This window comes from Hemitrygon akajei, unplaced genomic scaffold, assembly GCF_048418815.1.
Source record: "Hemitrygon akajei unplaced genomic scaffold, sHemAka1.3 Scf000033, whole genome shotgun sequence".
Lineage (NCBI taxonomy): Eukaryota > Metazoa > Chordata > Chondrichthyes > Myliobatiformes > Dasyatidae > Hemitrygon > Hemitrygon akajei.
Genome location: NW_027331919.1, coordinates 5,425,262 through 5,453,152, shown reverse-complemented (window position 1 = coordinate 5,453,152; position 27,891 = coordinate 5,425,262). Strand labels below are relative to the sequence as shown.

Sequence of the window (27,891 nt, the reverse complement as noted above, 5' to 3'; positions counted from 1 at the left end):
ATGCAAGGGTGGTTGGGCCTCATTTTCCGCCACCTCCGTGAATCATTCCCGCAGCCCCCGGATCAGCGCGACGCTGTAGGCATCCTCTCCCGTTCTACGGTGCGCCAGAGAGATTACCCGATAGAGGACGGGCATGGAAGTACCCTCTCCTCCTCCTTCTCCTCTTCCCCACTCGACCCCTCTAATCTCCGTCTCCGCTGTGACCCCATTCACGACCTCTCTGGAGCTCTCTTCCTTGCTCTCTCCCTCCATCGTCTACATTCCTTCTCCCTCACCCCTCCCTTTGCTGCACTCCGCTTTCCTCTCTGTAACAATCTCTCGCCCCTTCCTATCCTCCTCTCCGCACCTCTCAATTCATCTCTCTCTCTTCCTCACGTTAAACGCGCCCACATTTCTCCCTCTCTCCCAATCTCCTCCCCCTCTATTTCTCTACCCATCTTCCTCATCCCCTCCCGTTTTCTCATCTCCATCATTATCCCTTCACTCCTACCTCTCTCCCATCACTCCCCTCAACCCCCGCAGTCCACTGCCACCCACTTTTCTCTCCGCCCACACTCTATATCCCCCTCTCTTCATCCCCCTCTTTCTCCTCACTCCCACTACTCTTCCCACCGCCACTCTTATCTCGGTCGACCACCCTCTAGTACACTCTCAATCCCTCACCACAGCACCTCCCCACCCCCAGCTCTCGGTTCCTCTTTATCAGCTGCTCAACTCGTGTTTGTTGGCGTCGGTCTGACTCCCTTGTCAACACAGGCTTCCTCTGACAACGGTTGCTTCCCCTTCCTGAGCTCAGAGACGCAGATAATCCTCGACAGAATGGACGACAGCGAGTCTTACAAGAATAAGAAACCCACAAAAAATGCCGCACGGGCTGCATCCCAAGGTGAGTGGGGCAGAAAGACGGAGGGAGGGAGTTTCAATCTGAGACTGACTCCGAAAGCGTGTGATGAACAGTATGGATAGAAACCCTTCTGCGTTCGAGCACGGGGGTTTGTGATGGCGCAGTGGGGAGAGAGATTCACTCTGAGTCTGACCCCGGGATTGGGTGATGGGACGGTGTGGAGGGAGATTCACTCTGTGTCTGACCCCGGGATTGTGTGATGGGACGGTGTGGAGGGAGATTCACTCTGTATCTGACCCCGGGATTGTGTGATGGGACGGTGTGGAGGGAGCTTCACTCTGTGTCTGACCCCGGGATTGTGTGATGGGACGGTGTGGAGGGAGATTCACTCTGTATCTGACCCCGGGAATGTGTGCTGGGACGGTGTGGAGGAGATTCACACTGTGTTTGACCCCGGGAGAGTGTGATGGGCCGGTGTTGAGCGAGTGTCACTCCGTTTCCGAACCCGGGTGTCCGTGCTGGGTCGATGATGAGAGAGCCTCAGCAAATTTCTGAACGTGCTGTATCGTGCGTGGGGCCGAAAGTCAGGACCCTCACTGTGCCCCAGGTCGCTAGAGATGGAGGTCAGTTGCATTACTTTTGCCTTTACTGTGTTCTTGTAATGTGTCCAATCCTGTCGTGAAAACTCAGGGCAAACTGACAGCTGACCCTAATGATTCGCTCTTTGAGAATATGTCGGAGGGAGCGTTCAGGAGAGGTGACTAGAGGAGCAATATGAGGGCGTGGCGCGCTTTGAGAACGGAGGCGTGGAGCGACCGGCATGTGAGGGCGGTATAGAGACAGCAGTGTGGAGTGAGGTGTAGAGAGAGTGGTGTGGGAGAACGGAACAGTGTGGGAGGGGCAGTGCTGTGGAAGTGTCTTGGTCGGGGCGGTGGGTGGAAGGGTGACTGAGGGGGGAGTGTTCAGCGGGCGAAAGGAGGCGGGGCTGTGGAATGGCAGGTGAATAATGAGCGCCGTGGGTAGGGTGGTGTTTAGAGAGGGCAAAGAGAGATGTCGTGATGAGGGAGACCTCTAAAATGTATTTTAATCTCCTCAAGCCTCTCCGCTCCCCTCTCCCAACTCTCACTCTGCACAAGCCTTATCTCGTCCCACCTTCTCTCTCCCTTTCTCTGTCACGCTCATTCATCTGTTTCCTGTCTCTTCTCCCGTCGATCCCTCTTTTCCCATCTCATCCACTCTCCCTTCTCTTGTCCTCACTCTTTGCTCTCTCATTATTCTCCCCATTCTGCTCTCTCTCTAACGCCCCTCCCCTCGCTCTCACTCCTTCAACCACTCTCTCCGTACCCCCTCTCCCCCTACCCTGTCTCTCACGGTATCGTTCCCTCTATTTCCTCTCTCCAAACCTCTCTCCCTTTCCCTCCTTCTTTCCCTCCTCTCTTGCCTCCGTCGCGCTCTCATTCTGCCCGCTCTCTAACCATAACCAAGTCTCTCTCTACTGCTTCTTCCCCATTAACTCTTCCGTCTCTCATTGCTCACTTTCTCAATCCTCTCCCCTCTGTTACCCTCCCCCGGTCTCTCACACTCGCTCTCCCTTCTACACTCTTTCCCTCACTCTCTCACTCCATTTGTCTCTTCCAACCTCCCTCTCCCACATTTCTTCACCCTTTCGTTTCTATTCTCTCACCCCTCTGTTTCGCATCTGAATCTTACTCTCCGCACTGACAACCTCACTCCCTTTACATCATTTTATCCCCTCTTTCTCCCCTATCTCTCCTTGTTCTCTGCCCCCTATTCTATTCCATTTTCCCGCCCTTCGCCCCTATTCGATCACCCCTCTCTTAACCACTCCATCCATCCATTTCAGCCTCTCTGTCTTCGTACTCCGTCTCGCTTCCCCCGCTTGCCTTTTTCCCGTCATCCCACTCGCTGTCCCCAACCTTCTTTTCCCTCTCTGTCTGTACTCTTTTCCTTTCCCTCTGCATCTCACTGTCCCTGATTCTCTACCGCACTCACTCTTCCTTGTCTATCTCTCTCTCGCAGACCATCTGACCTCCACCTACACCGAGCTGAATATTCGGAAATTCGAACCCCTCATCAATATACAAACAGGTCAGTGATGCAACAACGACGTCATTCTGGAGGGCTCACAGGTCATACTCCCAAATGCCCAAGTGTGTGAGGTATTCGTGTCCATCAATTCCTTGGCAGCTTGTTCCACAGACTGACTACCACCTGGGTAACAAACTGTTGAATCTATTTCCCCCCTCTCTCCTTATACCTGTGCGCTCTGGCCGTCGATTGCCCAGGTCTAGCGGAAATAATTGCACCCATTCACTCTGTTTATGCTCCTCGTGGCTTTATATACCGCTCAAAGGTCCCCCCTGCGCTACAAGGAATAACGTTGCAATCTACCCAACCTTTTTCCCTAACTCAGTCCCTGGATTTCCGGAAACGTCGTCGTAAATCTTCCCGAGCGCTCATTTCCAGTTCGATGTCATATTTCCGGGAACAGAACATCCAACACTGAACAACGTACTCCACGTGCGACCTCACCGAAGTCCTGTACAAATGCAACATGGTCGCCCGACTCCTGTAGTCAGTGACATTCCGATGAAGGTCTGCGTTCAGACGTATTCTTCACCGTCCTGTCTTCCTGTGATTTCACTGTCTGGGAATCGTGTTCCTGGACCGCGGGTCCTTCCGTTCTCCAACACTCCTCAGTGTTCCTCCGGAACGCTGTGAAAGTCGGACCCTGGGCTGTCTGACAGAAATACCATAGTCGCACTTATCCGACTTAAACTGCATTTGTTTCTGCTAGTGACGGGTTCCCAGACCGAGAAAGGAACAGCAACATTAAACCTTTTCTCCACGCACAGAGCCAATTGTATATCACTTGTATGTCTTCATCTCTCGCCCTATTTCCTCTCTCCATCCATCCTTCTCTCTGCTGTTCTGTCTCCACGTCTTTCTCTACTCACTTCCTCATCTCCATCATAATACATCCCTGTCTCTCACTCCGCCTCCCCATTCTCTCCCTGTTCCTAGCCCTTCTGTTTGTCCCTATCTCACATTCTCTTCCATTCTCTCCCAGATGGTCGGGACCCCACCTACTGTCAGCTGAACCTTCGCCAAAATGAACTTCTCATCGCTAAGGATGCAGATCCTCCTGTTGCGTCGGGACCAGGTGAAATGCCAGTGACTGCTCAGGCAGGTCAGAGTTCACATTGATGACGCCATTCTGAGGGGGGGGGGGTCACGTGCTATACGCACAAGTGTACAAGCACTAATACATCTGAATCGACCATTTCTCTGGTCGTTCCTTCCAAAGACATAGCACGCCTGATTAAAAAAAATCACTTTAGTCCGCAGTTAAATCTCTTTCTACTATCACCTCAGAACTGTGCGTCCTGATCCTCGATTCTGCAAGTGGATAGAAAATGACTCTGCGCATTCACCTTCCTTTGCCCCACATGGTATTTAAACCCATGAAAGCCAAGGTATAAAATCCTAACCGCCCTCCCCCACATTAAATTCCTCAATATGCCTGTTTAGTAGACTCTTCAACTTCACTAGTGTATCTGCCTCCACCACTGACTCGGGCAGTGCATTCCACGTACCAACCAATTTCTGTGTGAAAAACCTTCCTCTAATATCCCCCTTGAACTTCCCTCCCCTTACCTTAAAGCCATGTTCTGTTGTACTAAGCAGTGGTGCCCTGGGGAAGAGGCGCTGGATGTCCACTCTGTCTATTCCTCTTAATATCTTGTACATTTCTATCATGACTCTTCTCATCCTCCTTCTCTCCAAAGAGTAAAGCCTTAGCTCCCTTAATCTCTGATCATAATCCATACTCTCTAAACCAGGCAGCATCCTGGTAAATCTCCCCCGGACCCTTTCCAATGCTTCCACATCCTTCCTATAGTGAAGAGACCAGAACTGGACACAGTGCCCCAAGTGTGGCGTAACTAGTTTTATAGAGCTGCATCATTACATCGCGTCTCTTAAACTCTATCCCTTGATTTATGAAAGCTAACACCACATAAGCTTTCATAACTACACTGTCTGCCTGTGAGACAACTTTCAGGGGACTGTGTATATGTACCCCCATATCCCTCTGTTCCTCCACACTACCAAGTGTCCTTTCATTTACTTTGATCTCTGCCTTGGAGTTTGTCCTTCCAAAGTGTACCACCTCAATCTTCTCCGGGTAGAACTCCATCTGCCACTTCTCAGCCCTGATCTGCATTGCATCAATGTCTGTCTGCAATCTTGAAAAATCCTCTGCACTATCTACAACACCACCGACCTCTGCATCGTCTGCAAACTTTCCAACCCACACTTCTACCCCCACATCCAGGTCGCTAATAAAAATCACGGGAAGTAGAGGTCCCAGAACAGATCCTTGTGTGACACCACTGCTCACAACCCTCCAATCTGAATGTAATTCCTCCACTGCGGCTCTCTGCCTTCTGCAGGCAAGCCAATTCTGAATCCACCTGGCCAGCCGTCCCTGGATCCCATGCACTCCGACTTTCTAAATAAGACTACCGTGTTGAACCTTGTCAAATACCTTACTAAAATCCATGGAGATCACATCTATTGCACTAACCTCATCTATATGCCTGGTCACCCCCTCACAGAACTCTATCAGGCTTGTTAGACACGTTCTGCCTTTCACAAAGCCACGCGGACTGTCCTTGATCAGACCATGATTCTCTAAATGCCTACAGATTCTATCTCTAAGAATCTTTTCCAACAGCTTTCCCACCACAGACGTAAGGCTCACTGGTCTATAATTACCCGGACTATCCCTATTACATTTTTGAACAAGCGGACAACACTCGCCTACCTCTAATCCTCTGGTACCATTCCCGTGGATAACAAGGACATAACGATCCTAGCCAGAGTCTCAGCAATCTCTACTGTCGCGGAGCAGTCTGGGGAATATTCCGTCAGGCCCCGGGGACTTATCCGTCCTAATGTATTTTAACAACTCGAACACCTCCTCTCCTTTAATATCAACATGCACCAGAACATCAACCTGACTCATATTGTCCTCACCGTCATCAAGTTCCCTCCCCGTGGTGAATACCGAAGGGTCCATTGAGGACCTCGCTCACTTCCACAGCCTCCATCCCACTTTTATCTCAAATCGGTTCTCCCTTCACTCCTGTCATCCTTTTGATAATTGAAGAATGCCTACCCTACTCGCCAAGGTCTTCTCCTGCCTACTTCATGCTCTTCTCAGTCCCTTAAAAAGCTCCTTTCATGCTACCCCATATTCCTCAATGGACCCATTTGATCCTTCCTTCCTAAACCTCATGTCTGCTGCCTTCTTCCACCTCACTAGATTTTCCATCTCAATTGTCTCCCATGGTTCCTTCAGACTATCATTTTTTTTAATCTTCCTCACCGGGGCAGATTTATCCCAAACTTCCTGCAAGACATCCTTAAACATCGACCACACGTCCGTAGTAGATGTCCCTGCAAAAAAATCATTTCAATTCACACCAGCGTTCTAGCCTTATAGCCTCATAATTTGCCGTTCCCCAATTAAAATTGTTGCTGTCCTCTCTGATTCTGCCCTGTTCCATAATAACGCTAAAGGCCAGGGAGCGGTGATCACTGTCCCCCAGATGCTCACCCACTGACGGATCTGTGACCTGACCCTGTGCGTTATCTAATACTAGATCTATTATGGCATTCACCCTAGTTGGCCTGTCAACATACTGTGACAGGAATCCATCCTGGACACACTTAACAAACTCTGCCTCATCGACACCCTTGGAACTAGTCAAGTGCCAATCAATATTAGGGAAGTTAAAGACACTCATGATAACAACGCTGTTAATTTTGCACCTTTCCAAAATCTGCCTCCCAATCTGTTCCTCGGTATCTCTGTTGCTACCAGGGAGTCTATACAAATACCCACAGTAGTGTAACTGCTCCCTTCCTGTTCCTGACCTCCACCCATACAGACTCAAAAGAGGATCCTGCTACATTACCTACCCTTTCTGTAGGTGTAACAGTATCCCTGACCAGTAATGCCACCCTTCTCCTCTACCCCCTTTCTATCCCTTTTAAAGCACTGAAATCCAGGAATAATGAGAATTCATTCCTGCCCTGGTGCCAGCCAAGTCTGCTTAATAGCCGCTACATCATAATTCCATGTATGCATCCAAGCTGTCATTTCATCACCTTTGTTCCTGATGCTTCTTGCATTGAAGTACTCACACTTTAGCCCTTCTACCTTACTACCTTTACAGCCTTTATTCTGCTTCTCTTTCCTCAAAGCCTCTCTATATGTTAGATCTGGCTTTACTCCATGCACTTCTTTCACTGCACTATCACTTCGGGTCCCATCCCGCTTGCAAATTAGTTTAAACCCTCCCGAAGCATGCCAACCAACTGCAAGCTTATCAAATGCGTATTGTGTAATCTGTTACAAATGTTCGATATAGTTGACAAAGATCCTTGGTCCCACTAGCGACATTCTGGTATTCATGGCTAGTGACCGGCCTCCAGTCTGAGAAACGAACTTCAACCCTCAAACTTTGCTCCCACCGCCGAGTCAATTTTATATTGTATGATCAGCCATGATCACAGTGAATAGCGGTGCTGGCTAGAAGGGCCAAATGGCCTACTCCTGCACCTACTGTCTATTGTCAATTGTCTATTGTCTATATCCAGTCAGCCATCCCTCCCTTTGTCGTACACCAACTTTCAGAGCGGTAGACCATCTGGGACTTTGTTAAATCTGTGTATGTTACATCTACCAACCGGATCAGTCCTCCGCAGTTAAATTAGTCAGACAGATCTCTTTCACATCATCTTCCAAAGCAGTCTACTATCTGACCATTTATCCACAGCCCTTTTCAACTCTACGTACGATACACCTACCACCCGTGCTTGTTCTGTCCTCCCTGTCAAATTATCCGACAACTCTCTCTAGGTCTCACGCAATCTAGTATCTCCATTCCCCCACTATCTTCCACACTCCATATCTTCCCCTCGCCCTCCCTGTCTATCCGCTCCATTGCTTCTCCGTCCCTACCGCTGTCCCTTCCTTCCATTTTCCAGTGGGGTACACAATCTGGGAACTTGACAGTCAGCATACATTATCTCTGCCAATGCGCACAAATCAGTCAGACAAATTTCGCTGTGTCTCCCACCATTTTACAGAGTAGCCCACCAACTAGAAACGTTCAATGCGTTATAGAGTTCCCTATTCGTCAAGTGTACTTCCCTGTTCTCATGAAACGCCCTGGTTCCTCGCACACAATACAGAAACTGCTTCACCCGTGACCGCAAGTAACTGCTGAGCGTTGTTCCTCACTCACAATATAGAAACCGCTTCACCCGTGACCGCAAGTAACTGCTGAGCGTTGTTTCTCACTCGAAATGTTGAAACCGCTTCACCCGTGACCGCAAGAAACTGCTAACCGCTGTGGAAAGAGCTGAGCCTATCTCGGAAACCAGCTTCCCTTCCATGAACTCCGTCCAGAATTCCTGACTCCTCGATGAAGCAGCCAGAAGCATCACAGAACCACCTCCAGCCAGGCTGGAGGAACGGCGGATCTTTGTCAACTATATCGACCATTTGTAACAAATTACACAATACGCGGTTGGTGAATTTGCAGATTGCTAGCATGGTTCGGGAGGGTTTAAAGTAATTTGCAAGGGGGACGGGACCCGGAGCGGTAGAGCTGAGAAAGAAGTGCATGGAGTAAAGACAGATCTTCCATCGGAGGGGAGATGCGAAGGCATGTCTCACTAGGCTGGAGGTCAGCTTCTACCCCAGTGTTATCAGACTATTGAACCGTCCTCTACCATGATGTGTACACTCGACCTCGCAATCTGCTTCCCCTTTGCCGTTGCAGCTTATTCTCTGCCTGCACCGCACATTCTCTGTAACTGTGACCCGTCATTCTGCATTCTGTGATTGATTTACGTTACTACACTGCCATGAAGTGATCGGTATCTCTGGATGTAACTGGCACCTCTCCTGTCTGTGATGTATGTGAATGACCCGGATGACAATTTAGATGAGTGGTTCGGTTAGAGGGTCTTGAGCAGCCTCCGGAGATGTTTAACGGGAGGTCTGACAGAGGTTTCTACGGTCACAAGAGACACAGACTGTCCAAAGAGAGTACCTTTTAACAAAGATGAAATGTCTAATACCAGAGTGAATGCATTCGGGACAACATTGTAGGCCTGTTTCTGTACTCCGCTGGGTGGTCTCTGCTCGATACCTCGAAACCATAAATCAATTCACTATCTCTACGAGGCAGGACATGATAAACACACAAAGCCTAGTTGAATATCCAGATTTCCATCCACATCTTTGCCACAAACAGCAGAGGTCGTAGGACGGATCCTTGCACTACACAAGGAGTCACGGTCTTCCAACCAGCGTCCGCCGCTCTCTGAGGTCTGCACACAACCCAACTCTGAGCCCAGATTCCCAGTTCATTGCGAATTCCAGTCAACACAATCTTGTCAATGTACTTCCCATGAAAGGGACGTGGCCAAATGCCCGTCTAAAGTCATGTGTTTAACATGTTTAACCGTGATCCCTTTCTACGTCGATAGGGAAGGGTCGTGCCGTTAACTGTCTCCTGTCCCTCCACATTTGACTGTCCAGAGCTCAGAACCTCACTCTTACCCTCAGTAAACTCCGTGTGCCATTTCACCACCCATTTACAGCTGATCCCCATCCCAACGAATCCATCAGCGATGTTCCACACTTTCCACAACACCACCAATCTGTGTGCCGGCAGCGATTTGAGCAAATCGGTCTCGGGTAGAACGGACCAGCTCCTTGCAGTCAGTGGCGGGAATTGAACCCGGGTCTGTGGTACTGTAAACCGCCACGTTACCGTACCGCCCGTCCTCTTGCAAGCAGCCACGACACAAAGAAACAGAATGGAGCGCAAAAATCACCACAACATTTTAGTCCCCAGAAGACCGTCGTATATCCAGTGTGTGGAGATTGTAGAAAGCTTGCAAATTATACAACTATGAAAAACAACCCTCTCTCGCATGAATTCTCTCTCGCTCACTCTGTCCCTCTCCTTCTCCGTCCCATTCCCCCTTCACTCTACCCCTCTCTCCCTCCATTGCACTGCCGCTCTCACACTGGTCTCTCCCCATCCACTCAAAACCTCTCATCCTCTGTTCCCTCCGCCACATTTCCTCCCATTCTCGCCTTGTTCTGTCGCCCCAATTCTATTCAATATTCCCGCTCAACACATCACTCTGTCACCCTCCACCCCCCCCCCCCCCACATCGATCCGTTCTGCCCTCTCTCTTCTACTTGGAATCCTCGACTTTACCGCTCACTTCCACATCTTCCTCACCTTCTCGCCTTACCTCTCAGCCTTCTCGCTCCGTGTCTCCTCTCTCTGCTCTGTCTCACTGTCCTCACTCCCACCATTCTCTACCGTCTTCAGTTTCTCACCCTCCCTCACATTCTCTCTCTTTCTCTCCCAGACAGTCTAACATCCACCTACTCAGTGCTGAAGCTTGGGAGACACGAACTTCTCATCGATGAGGATGAAAACACTCCAGTCGCCGCCGGACCCGCCAGACTATCAGTGCCTGTAGAAGCAGGTCAGAGTTCACAGTATTAACGTCAGTATGAAGGGGTCACGTGCTGTACGCACAGATGTTCAAGTTCTAATGCATCAACATCGATCACTTCCTCTGGCAGCTCGTTCCATAGACAGACCACCATCTCAATAAGAAAAGAAAAGGTTTCACTCGTGTCCCCAGTTACACCACCTTCGACAGTCACCTGATCCCTGTGGGCCCTGGTTCTCGATTTTCTAAACCAAGAGGAAAACGAATTTGTGCATTCACCTTGTCTGGGCCCCATGCGCTTTTATACAACTCCGTAAGGTCACCTATGCGCTCCGAGGTATAAACTGACAACCGGTCTAACTTATCACCAGAATTCAGTTACTCTAGTTCCTAAAATGTCCTTTTAAATCTCCTCTACACTCTCTCCAGCTCAGTGGCTTCTTATCTGGAGCAAGACGACGGCAACGGAACAAACTACTCCAAGTGTAGCTTCACTAACGACTTGTACAATTCCAATGTGACCTCCATACTCCTGCACTCATTGCCCTGACTGATGAAGGGCGGCGTGTCAGACGTCTTCCCCACCGCCCTGTCTACCTGTGACCTCACTTCCTGGCAACCGTGCACCTCGAGCCCTGGGTCCCTCTGTTCCACATCACTCCCCACCGCCCTGTCTACCTGTGACCTCACTTCCTGGCAACCGTGCACCTCGAGCCCTGGGTCCTTCTGTTCCACATCATTCCCCAGGGTCCCCGTCTATCTGTGACTTCCCTTTCTGGCAACCGTGCACCTCGCGCCCTGGGTCCCTCTGTTCCACATCACTCCCCAGGGTCCCTGTCTACCTGTGACTTCAATTTCTGGGAAGCGTGCACCTCGAGCCCTGGGACCCTCTGTTCCACATCACTCCCCACCGCCCTGTCTACCTGTGACCTCACTTCCTGGCAACCGTGCACCACGAGCCCTGGGTCCCTCTGTTCCACATCATTCCCCAGGGTCCCCGTCTATCTGTGACTTCCCTTTCTGGCAACCGTGCACCTCGCGCCCTGGGTCCCTCTGTTCCACATCACTCCCCAGGGTCCCTGTCTACCTGTGACTTCAATTTCTGGGAAGCGTGCACCTCGAGCCCTGGGACCCTCTGTTCCACATCACTCCCCACCGCCCTGTCTACCTGTGACCTCACTTCCTGGCAACCGTGCACCTCGAGCCCTGGGTCCCTCTGTTCCACATCACTCCCCAGGGTCCCTGTCTACCTGTGACTTCAATTTCTGGGAAGCGTGCACCTCGAGCCCTGGGTCCTTCTGTTCCACATCACTCCCCAGCGTCACTGTCTACCTATGACTTCACTTTCTGGCAACCGTGCACCTCGAGCACTGGGTCCCTCTGTTCCACATCACTCCCCAGGGTCCCTGTCCACCTGTGACTTCACTTTCAGCAACCGTGTACCCGTAGCCCTGGGTCCCTCTGTACCACATCACTCCCCAGGGTCCCTGTCTACCTGTGACTTCACTTTCTGGCACCCGTGCACCTCGAGCCCTGGGTCCCTCTGTTCCACATCACGCCCCAGGGTCACTGTCTACCTGTGACTCCACTTTCAGCAACCGTGTACCTGTAGCCCTGCGTCACGCTGTTCCTTAACAATTCTCAAGTTTCCTCACCTGCACCGTGAAAGTCCAACTCTGTTGTTTGCCCTGCTAATATACGACAGCGCAAACTAAATTGCATGTTCTCCTGTTCAGCCGAATTCCCAGCCGAATCGAGATCCCACTGTAAGAGATAACTGTCTTCACTGTTTAAAACGCCATCAACGTCGTCTGTAAGCTCACCTACCGTGTATTGTATAATCTGCTATAAATGGTCGATATAGTTGAGAAAGATCGCGGGTCCTACCACCGACCGCCCGTGAACAGCGCCAGTGACGGGCTTCCAGTCTAAGAAATTAACTGTAACCCTAGACCTTGTTGCCGAGCCATTCATATATCTAATCATCCATCCCTGCGTGTGTCGCACATCATCTCCCAGAGCAGTATGCCATCTGGGACGTTATTAATATCTGTGTACATTGCATCCAGCATCTCGACCTGATCAATCCTCCACAATCAAATTAGCCAGACAGATCTCCTTGGGTTCGACAACATCTCCAGACCAGTCTACCATCTGAGCCCTTGTTAATAGCTTTGGTCAAACCTCTGTATGACACACCTACTACCAGTTCCTCGTATGTCCTCCCCAGTCAAATCCGCACGACAATTCTCCCTGTATCTCACGTCACCTGTAATCTCCTTCCCCATTCACTCCTCTACGCTCACTACCTTTCCCTCTCCGGCCCATTTGCACCGCTCCATTCCTTCTCCGTCTCTCCCTACATTCCTCTCTCCCATCTTCCAGACAGATCTACCATCTGGGATCTTGATACGGGACTTGTCAAGCGTCCATTATGTCTATCAATCCGGTCATATCAGTCTTTTAACCCCCCCCCCCCCATTCAGCAGAGTAGTCTACCAGGGTGAAGAAATGTCTTATCGTCTTCCATTTTCACCATTTCTACTACCCTGATCTCATGAAAAGTCTTGGTTCACTAAAAAAATATAAACACTGCTCCGCCCATGACCGCAAGAAACTGCAGAGCGAGGTGGAAAGAGCTGAGCCCAGCTCCGAAACCAGCCTACCCTCCATGAACCCTTTCTAAACACACTGCTGATTCTGTAAAGCAGCCAGCATCATCAAAAAACCTCCTCCACCCGCCCCGAACATACTCACTTCTGTACACACCCATCGGACTGTTCGGAGCATTTGCCTACTTTAGAAATTACATCGTGTTGCACATTGCCCTCTATTTTTCTAAGCAACATGTACCTCTCCAGGAGTCTCTTAAAAGACCCTATCGTCTTCGCATTCATCACCGCCGGCGGCAGCCCATTCCACGCACTTACCACTCACTGAGTAAAAAAAAACTCACCCCTGACATCTGTTCTGTACTTACCTTTAACCACATACAAATTGCGTCTTCTCCTAGATAGATAGATAGATAGATAGATAGATAGATAGATAGATAGATAGATAGATAGATAGATAGATAGATAGATAGATAGATACTTTATTCATCCCCATGGGAAAATTCAACTTTTTTCCAATGTCCCATACACTTGTTGTAGCAAAACTAATTACATACAATACTTAACTCAGTAAAAAAAATATGATATGCATCTAAATCACTATCTCAAAAAGCATTAATAATAGCTTTTAAAAAGTTCTTAAGTCCTTGCGGTAGAATTGTAAAGCCTAATGGCATTGGGGAGTATTGACCTCTTCATCCTGTTTGAGGAGCATTGCATCGATAGTAACCTGTCGCTGAAACTGCTTCTCTGTCTCTGGATGGTGCTATGTAGAGGATGTTCAGAGTTATCCATAATTGACCGTAGCCTACTCAGCGCCCTTCGCTCAGCTACCGATTTTAAACTCTCCAGTACTTTGCCCACGACAGAGCCCGCCTTCCTTACCAGCTTATTAAGACGTGAGGCGTCCCTCTTCTTAATGCTTCCTCCCCAACACGCCACCACAAAGAAGAGGGCGCTCTCCACAACTGACCTATAGAACATCTTCAGCATCTCACTAAAGACATTGAATGACGCCAACCTTCTTAGGAAGTACAGTCGACTCTGTGCCTTCCTGCACAAGGCATCTGTGTTGGCAGTCCAGTCTAGCTTCTCGTCTAACTGTACTCCCAGATACTTGTAGGTCTTAACCTGCTCCACACATTCTCCATTAATGATCACTGGCTCCATATGAGGCCTAGATCTCCTAAAGTCCACCACCATCTCCTTGGTCTTGGTGATATTGAGACGCAGGTAGTTTGAGTTGCACCATATCACAAAGTCCTGTATCAGTTTCCTATACTCCTCCTTCTGTCCATTCCTGACACACCCCACTATGGCCGTGTCATCAGCGAACTTTTGCACATGGCAGGACTCCGAGTTATATTGGAAGTCTGATGTGTACAGGGTGAACAGGACCGGAGAGAGTACGGTTCCCTGCGGCGCCCCAGTGCTGCTTACCACCGTGTCAGACCCACAGTCTCCCAACCGCACATACTATCTGTCAAGTAGTCCACTATCCAATCCACCATGTGAGAGTCTACTCCCATCTCCGTTAGTTTGTGCCTTAAGATCTTGGGCTGTCAGTGTTTCAGGCTCTTGGAGAAAGCCTCTGACTATTCACACGATCAATCCTTCTTATCATCTTATACACCTCTATCAGGTCACATCTCATCCTCCGTCGCTCCAAGGAGAAAAGGCCCAATTCACACAATGTACTCTCCTAAGGCACGCTTCCCAAACCAGGCCAGATCCTTGTAATCTCCTCTGCACTTTTATCTATAATTTCCACATACATCCTGGAGTGAGGGGACCAGAACTAAGCAGAGTACACCAAGTGGGGTCTGAGCAGAGTGTTATATAGCTGTAACATTACCTGTTGGCTCTTCAATTCAATCCCACGGTTGATGACGGCCAATGCACCGTATGCCTTTTTAACCACAAGTTCAACCTGTACAACAGCTTTGAGTGTCCAATGGACTTTGATCCCAGCATCCCGCTGATCTTCCACACTGCCAAGAGACTTACGATTAAGTCTATATTCTAACATCATATTTGACCTCGAAAAATAATGCACCTCACACTTATCAGAGTTGAACTCCATCAGCTACTTCTCAGCCCAGTTTGACAACCTATCGATGCCCCGCTGTAAACTATGACAGCCGTCCCGACTACCCTCAACACCCCCAACATTTGTGTCATCAGCAAATTTACTAACCTATCAATCCACTTCCTTATCCAGGTCATTTATAAAATCCAGGAAGAAACTGGGACCCGGAATAGATCCCTTGAGACACACCACTGGTCACCGATCTCCATACAGAATATGACCCGTCCAAAACGACACTTTGCTTTCTGTGGGAAAGTCAATTCTGGATCCACAAAGCAAGGTCCTCTTGGATCCATTGACACCTTATTTCCTCAACAAGTCTTGCATAGGGTATCACATCCAATGTCTTGCTGCAATCCATATACACTACATCTACTGTTCTCCCTTCATCAATGTGTTCAGTCGTATCCTCAAAAAAATCAATCAGGCTCGTAAAGCACGACCTGTCTTTGACAAAGCCATGCTGACTATTCCTAATCCCATTATGTCTCTCCAAACGTTCATAAATCCTGCCATTCAGGATCTTTTCCAGCAACTTACCAACCAATGAAGTAAGACTATCTGGCCTGTAATTGCCTCAGCTATCTCTACCCTCCTTTAATTGGAGAACAACATCTGCAACCATACGATCCTTCGGAACCTCACCCGTCCCCATTGATGATGCTTCTCCCTATAGATGCAGCCTGGCCTGCTGGTGTTTTGCTTGAATTTCCAGTATCTGCAGATTTTATCGTGTTTGTGTTTTTAAACTCTTTCCGAACCTGCTTGTTCCAATGGTGCAATGCAATGCAATGCAATGGTTCCAATGCAATGGTGAAGGAGATAGAACTGTTTAATCTATCTCCAAAATGCTCTTCCACTAAGAGACTTGACACCTAACCAGGTTCGTTTTCCAATATCAGATCAAGTACAGCGTCTCCTCCTGTAGGCTTATCTACAATTTGTGTCAAGAAACTTTTCTGAAGGCACCTTACAATCTCTATCCTATCTAAACCCCTTGATCCAGGGAGATGCCAATAAACATTCGGGAAATTCTAATCTCCCACCACGACAACTCTGTTATTATTACACCTTTCCTGAATAGGTCACCCCATCTGCTCCTCAATATCGTGTAACTATTCTGTGCTCTATAAAAAAGTCCAAGTAGATTTATTAACTCCTTCCTGCTTCTATCATCAGACTCAGTAGACAATCCCGCGATGACTTCCTCCTTTTCTGTTGCGGTGACACCATCTCTGATCAGCAGTGCCAGGGCCCCAAAACATTTGATTCCCGCACTTTCCTTTCTGAGGCATCTAAAGCCTGGCGCATGTTTGTCTTATTTTGATTAGTCCCAGCAAAGTGTAGCACCTCATACTTATCAGCATTAAAGTCCATCTGCATTCTTTCAGCCCACTCTTCTAACTGGCCTAAATCTCTCTGAAAGTTTTAAAAACCAACTTCATTATCTACAAAGCCACCTATCTTAGTACCATCTGCAGACTTACTAATCCAATTTACCACCCCATCATCCAGATCATTAATGTATATGACAAACAACATTGGACCCAGTACAGATCCCTGAGGCACACCACTAGTCACCGTACTCCAACCCGACAAATAGTTATTCACCACTACTCTTTTGGCATCTCCTATACAGCTACTGTTTACTCCATTTTACTACTTCAATATTAATACCTAACGATTCAACCTTCCGAACCAACCTTCCGTGTGGAAATTTGTAAAAGGCCTTACTGAAGTCCATTTCGACGACATCCACTGCTTTACCCTCGTCAACTTTCGTAGTAACCTCTTCAAAAAATTCCATAAGATTTGTCAAACACGCACAAATCCATGCTGACTGTTCCGTATCAGACCCTGTCTATATAGATAATTATATATACCACCTCTAAGAATACTTTCCATTAATTTACCCACCACTGACGTCAAACGTAAAGCCTGATAATTGATAGGTGTACTATTAGAGCTATTTTTAAATAAAGCAACCACATGAGAAGTACGCCAATCCTCCATCACCATCCCCGTTTCGAATGATATTTGAAATATTTCTGTCAGAACCCCTGCTATTTCTACACGGACTTCCCTCAAGGTCATAGGGAATATCCTGTCAGCACCCGGAGACTTATCCACCTTTATGTTCCTTAAAAGCGCCAGTTCTTCCTCCTCTTTAATCATCATAAATTCAATAACTACCCTATTTGTTTCTCTTATATTACACAATTCAATATCCTTCTCCTTCGTGAATACCGAAGAGAAGAAATTGTTCCAAATTTCCCCCATCTCTTTCGGCTCCACACATAGCTGTCCAGTCTGATTCTCTGATGGACCAACTTTATCCTTCGCTATCCTTTGGCTGTCAATATAACTGTAGAACCACTTTCGATTTATTTTCACCTAACTTGCCAAAGCAAACTCATGTCTTCTTTTAGCTTTTCTAATTTCCTTCTTCAGATTCTTTTTACATTCTTTATCTTCCTCGAGCACCTGATTTACTCCGTGCTGCCAATATTTATTGTAGTTCTCTCTCTGTTTCCGAACCATGTCTCCAATATCCCTCGAAAACCATGGCTTTCTCAAACCATTAACCTTTCCTTTCAACCTAACAGGAATATAAATATTCTACCATCAACATTTCAACTTTTAATGACCTCCATTTCTCTATTACATCCTTCCCATAAATCAGAGAGAAGGACAGATTGCCCTGCGGGGAATCTGTCTTGTTTTGTCTTTGCCTTCGTCGGAAAAGTCAGGCCGTTCTGCCGTTACCGACGGATGATCCTGCCCCACCTTGGTGTGGAGTGAAAGTTGAGTCTCGGCTTGTCGAAGGATAAGTCCCGGCTCCATGTGCATGTACTGTCCAGTGTCATGTTAGTGTCTTGTTAAAGAGGAGTCCCGGCTTGTCGAAGGATAAATCCAGGCTCCATGTCTATGTACTGTCCAGTCTCATGTTAGTGTCTTGTTAAAGAGGAGTCCCGGCTTGTCGAAGGATAAGTCCCGGCTCTGTGTTGAGGTACAGTTCCTAGTCTGCCTTCAAGCTCCAGCCTCCGAGTTATTCAAGCCCCAAGTTCCCCAAGCCCAAAGCCTCGATTTCCAAGAACCCCCGTCTCAACCCTCGAGCACCAAGGATCCCAATCTCAAGTCTCAATCTCCCAGAACCCAGGCCTCGTCACGTCTTCGCCTGGATTGGGGTCCGAGCCTGAGTCAAGACTCGGTCCTTATCCAGTCACGGGCTCGGAGTCCACGTGACTGTGGGCTCCTTGCCCACAGTCCTACGTCCTGGTCCTGCTTCCCTATCCTAGTCTGCGACCTGTCCCGTCCGTTAGTTTTGTCCCGTCCTGTTCCTAGTACTTCAGTGTCTGTGTCCTGCATTTGAGTCTATACCCAACGCCCCACCCCCACACCCTTATGACACTGGGACGCACAAAATTCTGCAGAGTCGTCTACAAAGTGAAGAACAAAATATTGTCTTCCCTGTTCACCATCTCTACTACCCTGTTCTCATGAAACGTCCTGGTTCCTCACTAAAAATATAAACACTGCTCCGGCCATGACCGCTGGAAACTGCAGAGCGTTGTGGAAAGAGCTGAGCCCAGCTCCGAAACCAGCCCCCCCCCCCCCCTCCCCTCCATGAACTCTGACTGCACTTCCTGCTGCCTCAGGAAAGCAGCCAGCATCATCAAAAAAATGGCTCCACCCACCCCGAACATTCTCTCCTCTGCACCCTCCCATCGGAGGGAAAATGCGAAAGCATGTATCAGGAGGCTCAAGGACAGCTTCTACACTACAGTAATCAGACTATTGAACGGACCCCTAATACGATAAGATGTACTCTTGACCTCAAATCCTCCTCTTCGTGGCTTTTGAACTTTATAGTCCGCCTGCACTGCAATTTCTCTGTAATTTCGATACTTTATTCTGCATTCTGTGATTGAGTAACCTTCTTCTGCTCCAATTAAGTGACCTGTATCTATGGATGTGGGTGGGATCTCTCCTGTCTGTGATGTATATAAACGATCTGGATGGGAATGTAGATGAGTGGTTTGGTATGTTTGTAGATGATACGTTTATGGGTGTTGTGGATCGCTTAGAGGACCTGCAATTAATTCCGGAGGACATGGATCAGTTTCTGATATGTGATGGAGGAATATTAAATGCTGTTTAACCCGGACAAACTTAAAATGTTGCACCTTGGTAGTTCAAATATTCAGAGATAACACACTATTAAAGCCAAAACCTTCAAGTGTGTTGTTTAGCAGCGGGATCCTGTAGTCCTATGCATTGGTTCATGGATCCTATCCATTCTGATAGGACGGCGAAGAAGGCTTATATCACTCTTGCCATTATCAGTTGGGGCACAGAGTTTAAAATTTCAGCTGTTAAAATGCAACTTCATAAAAACAAAAATCACTGGTTAGGCTGAATCAGGCGTGTTGTATACAGTTCTGGTCACCCCATTATCGGAAGGATGTCAGGGCGTTGGGGAGCCTCCGGAGAGGTTTAACAGGACTCTGCCGGGATTCGGTGGCATGTGTTACAACGAGAGGTCGGACACATGGGTAGCTTCCTCTGGAGCGGAGGAGGCTCAGGGGAGATCTGACTGATCTCTGGAATCCGTCAGACACCTGTCAGCCTTTGCCAAGTCAAGGAGTTTGGATTCTCGGTGATGACGGCTGAAAGTAGATGAGATTGAGAGAGGGACGGGGTGATCGTGCTGGAGGGATAGGGCGCGGATGGTGGGTGGAAGTGAGTCCCAGGGGGGTCACGGCTGAATTCTCACACACGCTGAATGGGCTCTCTGTAGGTGCGCAGAAACAGGAGCCGAAACAGAACATCGGCAATGGATGCTGCCGTAAGATCTGCCTACTCTGCCTAGTTACGATCGGCTTCGTTGCGATAGTGGCCGGGCTCTCGATCTATGGTGAGTGGAACGGGATCCGGGTGTAGTCATACCGTAAACAAGCAGAGTGAAATGAAATGTTAGCGCAAAAAGCTCACACTGACAACGACACACCCCTCACCGTGACGTCAAAAAGCCCCTCACAGTGACACCGACACGTTCCTCACCGTGACAGCGGCAAGACCCTCGCCGTGACACAGACGTTACCCTCAACATAACATAGAGAACACCCTTACCATTATTATGACAGTACCCTCACACCGTGCACGACAGTACACTTGCCGTGACACCGACACATCTCTCACCGCGACACTGACACAGCCTTCACTGTGAGATCTACACACCCTTCTCTGTGACAACGACACTCCCCTATCCATGACACCAACATTCCCGATACTCCCAACACCGTGACACTGTCCAGCCGCACCATTACACCAACACTCCCCTAACCGTGACACTTACCCCACATCGTAACGCTGACACTGTCACGTCCCTCACCCTGACACCGACAGACCCCACCGGGACACCGTCATGGACAGTCCCCCTCACTGTGACATGGACACTCCCTCTCACTGTGACACCGACTCTCCCCTCACTGTGACACCGTCCAGCCCACATCATTACACCAATACTCCCCTAACCGTGACATTTACCCCACATTGTAACGCTGACACTGTCACGTCCCTCACCGTGACACCGACAGAACCCACCGGGACATCGTCATGGACAGTCCCGCTCACTGTGACATGGACACCCCCTCTCACTGTGACACCGACACTCCCTTTACTGTGACACCGAGACTCCGAACAGTGACACCAAAGCGACCCTCCCCTCACTGTGACATGGACACTCCCTCTCACTGTGACACCGACTCTCCCTTTACTGTGACACCGACACTCCCTTTACTGTGACACCGCTACTTCCCTGAACGTGACACCGAGACTACAAACAGTGACACCGAGACTGCGAACAGTGACACCAAAGCGACACTCCCCTCACTGTGACACCGAAGTACCTCTCACCATGACACTTACATGCAACTCACCGTGACACCATCAAGCCCACACCATTACACCGACACTCCCTCTCACCGTGACACTTACACAACCCACACCGCAACACTGATACTCCCCTCACAGTGACACCACCACACCCCTCACCGTGTCACCGACGCTCTCCTCACTGTGACACCGGCACAAACCTCTCCGTGACAATGATGCAACCTTTTGCGTGAAATCAGCACTCCCCACATCGTGGCATCGACAGGCTCCTCACTGTGACACAAACAGACATATCACTGTGACACTCACACACCCCTCACTGTGACACTCACACACCACTCACTGTGACACAAACAGACATATCACTGTGATACTCGCACACCCCTGACTGTGACACAGAAACATTCCTCAGTATGAAACCGACACTCCACACACCGTGACATCGACACTCCTCAGACCTCGTCACAGACAGACTTCTCACTGTGACACAGACACTCCCCTCATCTGACACAGACTCACCTCACACCATTTCACTGACACCCTTTACTATCACTCTCAGTATTACAGACTCGTCAGTCACTGATCACCTCCGTGCGAAACACCCGGAGACTTTGGGAACAACATCAGGAGATGAACAGGACCCAACGCCAATGTCAACAGCAAGTCCATGAGTTGAACTCCACCCTTGAATCCAGGACATCCGAGAACTCCCTCCTGGATCTCTCTCAGAGAATCTGTCTAAATAATCTTTCCGCTATGAACAACAACCTCACTATCCTCGAAAACAACATTTCCGTCCTCAACTCGGATCTCTCGGAGCTGAATCGAACGCACAGCGATCTCCGTCATCAGTTCAATCAGCTCGAAATGAAGTACAGAAACATCACCGAAAACAAAGCTCAGATTTGCCAATACCTCACCAGGAGAACAGGTGAGACGACATCCCCCGTTTCAACTGCTCAATATAACAGGGGGTGAGGAGGGAAGATGTGGAGAGTTTCACTACATCACTTAGCCCGGGAGTATGTGATAGGACAGTGCGGAGGGAGATTGACTCTGTGTCTGACACCGCGATTGTGTGATTGGACGGTCTGGAGGGATATTCACTCTGTGTCTGACCCCGGGTGTGTGTGATGGTACGGTGTGGAGGGAGTTTCACTCTGTGTCTGACCCCGGGAGTGTGTGATGGGACGGTGTGGAGGGAGTTTCACTCTGTATTTGACCCTGGAAAATGTGATGGGACGGTGTGGAAGGAGAGACATCTAGTGTCTGAGCCCGGGGGTGTGTTAGGGGGAAGCACTATGTTTAGTAGAAGAAGGAAAAACCATGAAGGAGGTGATAGGGAGCTGGAGGAGGAGGAAGAGTGAAACTGGGATGCGGGAAGGGAAGGGGAGGGAATTACTGGAAGGTGGAGAATTCAGGGGAGCTTCGTTCTGTGTCTGACCCTGGAAAGTGCGAGGGGACGTTGTGCAAACAGCGACACCCACTGTCTGATGCCGGGATTGTCAGATTCGGCTGGTCGGGTACTGTATTACATCACTTTGCGTCTGACCCTGACAGTGTGAAGAGAAAATGCATCCCGAGCTTCTCTCTGCGTTTGACCTCTCTGTGATTGCTCGGAAGAAGCGGGTTTTGCTCTCTGTTTGACTACTTGAATGAGTGACCTGACTGTGTGGAGTGAGCTTCGCTCCACGTCTGATCCCAAAAGAATGTGACAGGACGATGTGGAGGGAGTTTCTCATCGACCCCGGGTGTATGTGATGGAACGATGTCGATGAAGATTCACTCTGTGTCTGACCCCTCGAGTTTGTGATGGGACGGTGGGGAGGGAGATTAACTCAGCGTCTGTCCCCGGGAGTGTGTTATGGGACTGTATGGAGGGAGATTCACTCTGTGTCTGACCCCGGGAGTGTGTGATGGGACTGTGTAGAGGGAGATACACTCTGTGTCTGACCCCGGGAGTGTGTGATGGGACGGTGTGGAGGGAGATTCACTCTGTGTTTGACCCCGGGAGTGTGTGATGGGACGGTGTGGAGGGAGATTCACTCTGTGTCTGACCCCGGGAGTGTGTGATGGGACGGTGTGGAGGGAGATTCACTCTGAGTCTGACCCCGGGAGTGTGTGATGGGACGGTGTGGAGGGAGATTCACTCTCTGTCTGACCCCGGGAGTGTGTGATGGGACGGTGTGGAGGGAGATTTACTCTGTGTCTGACCCCTGGTGTGTGTGATGGGACGGTGTGGAGGGAGATTAACTCTGTGTCTGACCCCGGGAGTGTGTGATGGGACTGTATGGAGAGATTTACACTCTGTGTTTGACACTGGAAAATGTGATGGGACCGTGGGATATGATCGGCATCTAGTGTCTGAGCCCGGGAGTTTGTTATAGGACGGTGTGGAGGGAGCTTAAGCACAAAATACTCAGCAGATGTTGCGGTGAAAGCAACACGCACAACACGCTTGATGAACTTAGCAGGTCGGGCAGCTTCCGTGGAAAGGAACAGCCAACGTTTTATGTCCGCGATCCTTCGGCAGGACTGAGGGGTGGGGGCAGGGTCTCTATAGAGAACCTGGGGGAAGGGTGGTAAGGATAAAGATGGTAGGTGCCAGATGTGAAACCGGTAAGAAGGAAGATCAAGATGAGAGTTATGGGCAGCATCGAGGGGATAGGCAGGAAAGGTAAATAAGCCTCCCCTATGGATGTTGCGGTGTTAGGAGATCAAGTCACATGAAGCAAGGTTAGCAGAGCGGGGTCTTTTTTCTTTGGAGCGTAGAAGAATGAGAGGAGACTTGATAGAGGTCTGCAAGATTATGAGAGGCATAGATAGCGTGGATAGTCAGTACCTGTTTCCCAGGGCGCCAATAGGCTAAAACATTTGGGGTATTTAAGAGCCTTTTGGACAAGCACATGGATGAAAGAAAAATGGACGGTTATGGGGTAGTGTGGGTTTAATCTTTTAGTTTAGTCTTTTTTAAAGGATTGTATTGGTCGGCACAACATGGAAGGCTGAAGAGCCTGCATTGTGCTGTTGTGTTCTATGGTTCTAAGGAATGTAATGGAAAAGCACTATGGACAGTAGAAGGAAGCGGAACCATGAGGGATCTGATAGGGAGCTGGAGGATGGGGAAACATAGAAACACAGAAAGTAGGTGCAGGATTTCGCCATTCGCCCCTCGAGCCAGCACCGATAATCAGTATGACCATGGCTGATCATTCAACTCAGAACCCTGTACCTGCTTTCTCTCCATACCCCCTGATCCCTTCAGCCAAAAGGGCCATACTTAACTTCCTCTTAAATATAGCCAATGAACCGGCCTCAACTGTTTCTTGTGGCAGAGAATTCCACAGATTCACCACTCTCTGTGTGAAGAAGCTTTTCCTCGTCTCGGTCCTGACAGGCTTTGCACTTTGACCCCTCGTACTGGACATCCCCAACATCGGAAACAATCTTCCGGCTTCGAGCCTGTCCAGCCCCTTTCGAATTTTATATGTTTCAATAAGATCCCCCCCGCTAATCTTCTAAATTCCAGTGATTAAAACTGGGAGGGGGAGGGAATTACTGGAAGTTGGAAAATTCAAGGGAGCTTCGTTCTGTGTCTGAATCTGGAAAGTGAGAAGCGACGGTGTGCAAACAGCGACACCTACTGTCTGATGCCGGGACTGCGTGATGCGGGCGGTCGGGTATTGTATTACTTCAATTTGCGTCTGATCCTGACTCTCTGATGAGATGATGCATCAGTTGCTTATCTCTGCGTTTGACCTCTCTGTGATAGATTGGAAAAAGCGAGTTTGTGTCCCCAGATCTGGATGAAATATGAAGACCGGTGTTATTTCATATCCAAGACCGCAAATACTTATGATGGAGCGAGGCAACAATGTTCAGAACTTGATTCAGGGCTCCTCGAAATAAATTCAAACAAGGAAAAGGTATGTCTTACCGTGAGAAAAGATATCAATAATCAGGAGATCCTGGGATGCGACACACAGTGATTCTCCCTCCACACAATCCTACCCCACCCCCCCCCCCCACCCTCCTGGGAAGATCCTTCCACACTGGCCCGTCGCACACTCCCGGGGTCAGACAGAGAGTGAATTCCCCTCCGATCCGTCATATCACACACTCCCGGGGTCAGACTCGTAGTGAATCTCCCTCCACACCATCCCATCACATTCTCCCGGGGTAAGGCACAGAGTGAATCTCCCTCCACACCGTCCCATCACACACTCCCGGGGTCAGACTCAGAGTGAAGCTCCCTCCACACCGTCCCATCACACACTCCCGGGGTCAGACTCAGAGTGAAGCTCACTCCACACTCCCGAGCTCAGTCACTGGGTGTTTCCCTCTCTGTACCGTCCCTTCACATGGATATGCATTGAGAGAGTCTGGTTCTAAACATTAACTGAAGTGATTTCATTTCACAGATTTTTGTTTCTAATGCTGTCTCTCGATCTGTATCATACTGGATTGGAAAATGCGCGGACAGGTGAGGTTTGGACTGTTGCAGCTCTGTGGTGTGGGAGCGGGTCAGTAGGATTATTTTGGAGACTTAAACGAGGTCGTGGGGAGAGAGTTGACAGTGGGATTAGTTTGAGTTCTGACACAGTTCTGTGGGGAGAGGGGGAGTCAGTAAGTTCAGTTTGGAGAAAGACTCGGTTTTGTGGGGAGAGTGGAACAGTGGGATTAGTTTGATGACTGACAGAGGATTGTCCAGAGAGTGTGAGGAAGTGGGATTAATTTGGGAGATTATTCGGGATTTTAGGGGAGCGCGGTGTAATGGGATTCGTACGGCCATGGACCTGGGGCTGTCGGGAGAGCGCGGTATCATGGCATTAGTTCCGAGGCTGACAGGGGGCTGTGGGCAGAGCGCAGATCATAGTTATTTGTTTGGCGACGTCTCCGGTGGTCTGCTGGAGCTGTTTTACCTCTATTGAAATTGACTAAACCTCTTTGATAGGAATGTGGCCTCTGAACTTCTGTACAAGATGTCCTATGGATCGAGCAGCTGCAGTAACTGCGGCACGTACGGGAGTTATAACTGCAAATGGAAACACAGATTCATCTGCGAGAAATCGGCACATTTATCCCCGGATATTCCTGAAGAGATCCGAGGTTTCTGTCAACAGCCCGTGGGGCCGACTTCAATCAACTGACGACACCTCACTTCTCCCCATTTAATCCACGCAACTCTCAAACCCTTTCTACTGATTTTCTCTTTTTACCCTTCTTCTCTCAAACTCACTCCCTTTCTACCCCTCCTCTCCCCCTCGGACCCCAGTCTCTGCCTCTCCTCTCTCGGTTCTCTCCACACACTCTCACCTCAATTCTGTGCACTCTGTCTCACAACTCCCCAACCCAGGGGAAAAAGACTGTGCACATTCACCCTATCTGTGCCCCTCCGCGCTTCATACCCACGCTCCAAGGAATATAGACACATCCTTCTTGTCTTCTCTCCATGACTCAGACCCTCTTGACCCGGCAACATCCTCGTAATTCTCCCTCTGCACTCTTTCCATCTCAGTGGCATCTTTCCTACAGGAGGCCGACCGGAACTGAACACCGCCCTCCAAGCGCGGCCGCAGTGACGCCTTCTACAACTTCAACGTGAGCTCAGCACGCTGCAAAGATGTAAAATTAACATAAATTGGGAAATTAATAAATACTGCATAAAGGTGAATACCGAGGGAGTGCTTAAGTGTTCAGAGAGCTTTCGCAATCTGATGGCGGAGGGGAAGCAACTGCTTGTAAATTGTTGAGTTTTCAGACGCCTGTACCCCCTCCCCGATGGTACCGATGAGCACAGGGCTTTTTCCGGCTGGAGTCCGGGGAATTTCACCTGCATTTCCTCGGTGATGGATGTGGTCTTCCCGAGACATTCCTTATTGAACATGTTCTCGGTGGAGGGGAGGGTTGCTAACAGGCAATAATTGGCTGTCTGAGCCTTCAAGGGAAAGTGACAGCGACACACACTCCGGGGAATGGACTTGCTGAAACCTGGATGTTCAGTCGGGAACATGGCACCTTCTTCGTGTTTGAATGAATGAGCTATGTCGAACCAGATGGATTCAGCATTCTGCTCCTCAAATCTTACCGTATATTGTCTCTCACTGTCTCTCTAATCTCACCCTAAATTGAGAGCGCTAATCCACCTCCTTGACCTTCCTGCTTATCTTTCGCTATTACCCGATGCCTTTGGATACTGAACTCCCAATCCTCTTCACCCTGCAGCCACGTCTCTATAATGGCCACTAAATCATTCCCATTTGTACTAATTTGTACAAGTTCACCGACCTTATTTGAAAAACTACGGACATTCAGATAAAGTGACTTTACACTCATTGTGCCTTTAAAATCTTGTCACATTTCTCTCTTTACACTTGAATTTTCTTCGCTTCAATTCACTCCACTCTTACTTTTTGCTTTTTATACCTTTTATGTTTCTATCACAATGGAATGAAGGGAATTACGGAGGCATGAGAGAGGAGCTTGTCCAGGTGGATTGGAGGAGGTTTGGGTTGGGTGAAGTTTCTGGGAACATTTCACAAGACGTTGGGTGAAGTTTCTGGGAACATTTCACAAGACGCAGGATAGATATGCCCCAGAGATAGAGAAGTTCTCATATGGCATCCGCGGCTGACGAGAGAAATTAAGGACTACATTAAAGTCAAGGGAAGGGCATGTAAGTTAGCAACAGTGAGTGTGAAGTTGGATGATGAAGTCGATTTCAAAATCAGCCTTACCTGGCTGAGAAAATATCAGTCTGTGTTACTAAGTATAAGGTTGGGGTCCTTTGAGAGGAATCAGAAAATAAGTGAACGTCAGCATAGCGTCTGTGAGTGTGCATCTTGCCGGACAAGCCTGTTAGAGTT

At 49.0% G+C, this 27,891-nt stretch overlaps 2 protein-coding genes across 2 annotated transcripts; both read left to right on the top strand.

Moving 5' to 3' along the window:
- On the top strand, positions 1-22,003 carry LOC140719880 (uncharacterized). The gene is made up of 7 exons (XM_073034806.1): positions 1-139; positions 707-886; positions 2,885-2,953; positions 3,936-4,055; positions 10,337-10,456; positions 19,929-20,045; positions 21,585-22,003. Exons 1-7 carry the CDS (start codon positions 1-3, stop codon positions 22,001-22,003), a joined length of 1,164 nt encoding a protein of 387 aa, XP_072890907.1.
- Positions 22,004-24,825: 2,822 nt separating this feature from the next.
- Positions 24,826-26,699, top strand: LOC140719937 (C-type lectin domain family 7 member A-like). Its single transcript, XM_073034854.1, has 3 exons — positions 24,826-24,951; positions 25,447-25,508; positions 25,980-26,699. The coding sequence occupies exons 1-3, from the start codon at positions 24,832-24,834 to the stop codon at positions 26,173-26,175; spliced, it is 378 nt and encodes a 125-aa protein (XP_072890955.1). The 5' UTR covers positions 24,826-24,831; the 3' UTR covers positions 26,176-26,699.
- Positions 26,700-27,891: the final 1,192 nt, after the last annotated feature.

Bases quoted from the DNA above. Each gene is read 5' to 3' on its own strand.
- LOC140719880 (XM_073034806.1), top strand. From the start codon at position 1: ATGCAAGGGTGGTTGGGCCTCATTTTCCGCCACCTCCGTGAATCATTC. The intron at 887-2,884 runs GTGAGTGGGGCA...TCTCTCTCGCAG, and splicing joins CGCACGGGCTGCATCCCAAG to ACCATCTGACCTCCACCTAC. The intron at 20,046-21,584 runs GTGAGTGGAACG...TATCACTCTCAG, and splicing joins GGCCGGGCTCTCGATCTATG to TATTACAGACTCGTCAGTCA.
- LOC140719937 (XM_073034854.1), top strand. From the start codon at position 24,832: ATGAAATATGAAGACCGGTGTTATTTCATATCCAAGACCGCAAATACT. The intron at 24,952-25,446 runs GTATGTCTTACC...TTCATTTCACAG, and splicing joins TAAATTCAAACAAGGAAAAG to ATTTTTGTTTCTAATGCTGT. The intron at 25,509-25,979 runs GTGAGGTTTGGA...CCTCTTTGATAG, and splicing joins ATTGGAAAATGCGCGGACAG to GAATGTGGCCTCTGAACTTC.